Raw genomic sequence first — 1,143 nt, 5'->3', positions numbered from 1 at the left:
CTGGATGCCGGTAGGAGCAGCACTGCTGCTGGTGCTTAGTTCAAATACCATCATAATAAATCAAAAATACTTTTGTATTATATTGTGGAAGGTTTTTAGCTTCAGGAAGAAAGAGTACAAAATAATAGTTGATTAATTTATTTTTACATAGTTATGTACAAAAAATACAATGCAGCTGGTGGCGTATGTGGGAGGTGTAATGAGAGAATGATCGGTTCTGAACTCAGGATGTTTAACCGATGAGTCCCTTAGCGGCGAGGTGACCTCCAAGTCCGTAACCCAGACCGGCTCCGTAGCCCAGACCAGCTGCGTAACCCAGACCGGCTCCATAACCGAGACCATTTCCGTAAGCGAGGGCAGGAGCGGCAGCGACTCCAGCGATGGCGGGAGCTGCATACCTAGCGATGGGGGTAGCAGCGATGGCAGGGGCAGCGTAACGAGCGATGGGGGCAGCAGCGATGGCAGGGGCAGCATGAGCGACAGCTACGGGAGCCTGGCCGGGGGTCTTGTGTACGACGGCGTTGAATCCGTTGATGGGATCAGCGGTGTACTCTACAGTACGGATGGTGCCGTCGGATTCAGCCAGGCTGTAGCTACCCTGGACAACATCTCCATCACGAGTCTCCTGCTGGTTCTTGGAGTCTCCGGTGAGAGCGTCCTGTACGCTGTATCCGTAGCTGTACTGAGGGTGGGGGTCGTAAGTGTCGACGGCAACAGGAGCTGCGTGGGCGATAGCGGGGGCGGCATAGGCGACAGGTGCGTGAGCGATGCCTGGGGCGGCGTATGCTGGAGCAGCATAGCCGTGGGCGGCCAAAGGAGCACCAGGAGCGTAGACGGCGGGAGCGCCGAGAATACCAGCCCTAGCGACGGCCACGAGGGCGGCGAAGACAATGACCTGGAAGAAAAGAATTCAACTGGTAAATATGTGAACAGTATTTCCGCATTTTCTAGAAATTTCTTTAACATTCCGGCCACCTAACGAGTTGACTGCGTGTTGTGAGTCTTATAACTGTGATCTTGCATTCGGGAGATTGTGGGTTCGAATTCAACCATCGCCGGGCTGAGTGGCTCAGACGGTTAAGGCGCTGGCCTTCTAACCCCAACTTGGCAGGTTCGATCCTGGCTCAGTCCGGTGGTATTTGA

The 1,143-nt window shown here is 54.1% G+C and overlaps 1 protein-coding gene across 1 annotated transcript; it reads right to left on the bottom strand.

Annotated features, from left to right (window-relative positions):
• Positions 1 to 232: 232 nt before the first annotated feature.
• Positions 233 to 904, bottom strand: LOC136884764 (cuticle protein 21-like; the record flags this gene model as incomplete). The annotated part of the gene is made up of 1 exon (XM_067157056.2): positions 233 to 904. A coding segment is annotated over one exon (672 nt), but the record flags the coding sequence as incomplete, so codon positions are not given.
• Between the last annotated feature and the right edge of the window lie 239 nt (positions 905 to 1,143).

The sequence above is a fragment of the Anabrus simplex genome, chromosome 13 (genome assembly GCF_040414725.1).
Source record: "Anabrus simplex isolate iqAnaSimp1 chromosome 13, ASM4041472v1, whole genome shotgun sequence".
In the NCBI taxonomy this organism is placed as follows: domain Eukaryota; kingdom Metazoa; phylum Arthropoda; class Insecta; order Orthoptera; family Tettigoniidae; genus Anabrus; species Anabrus simplex.
This window is presented reverse-complemented; position numbering and strand designations above follow the sequence as displayed.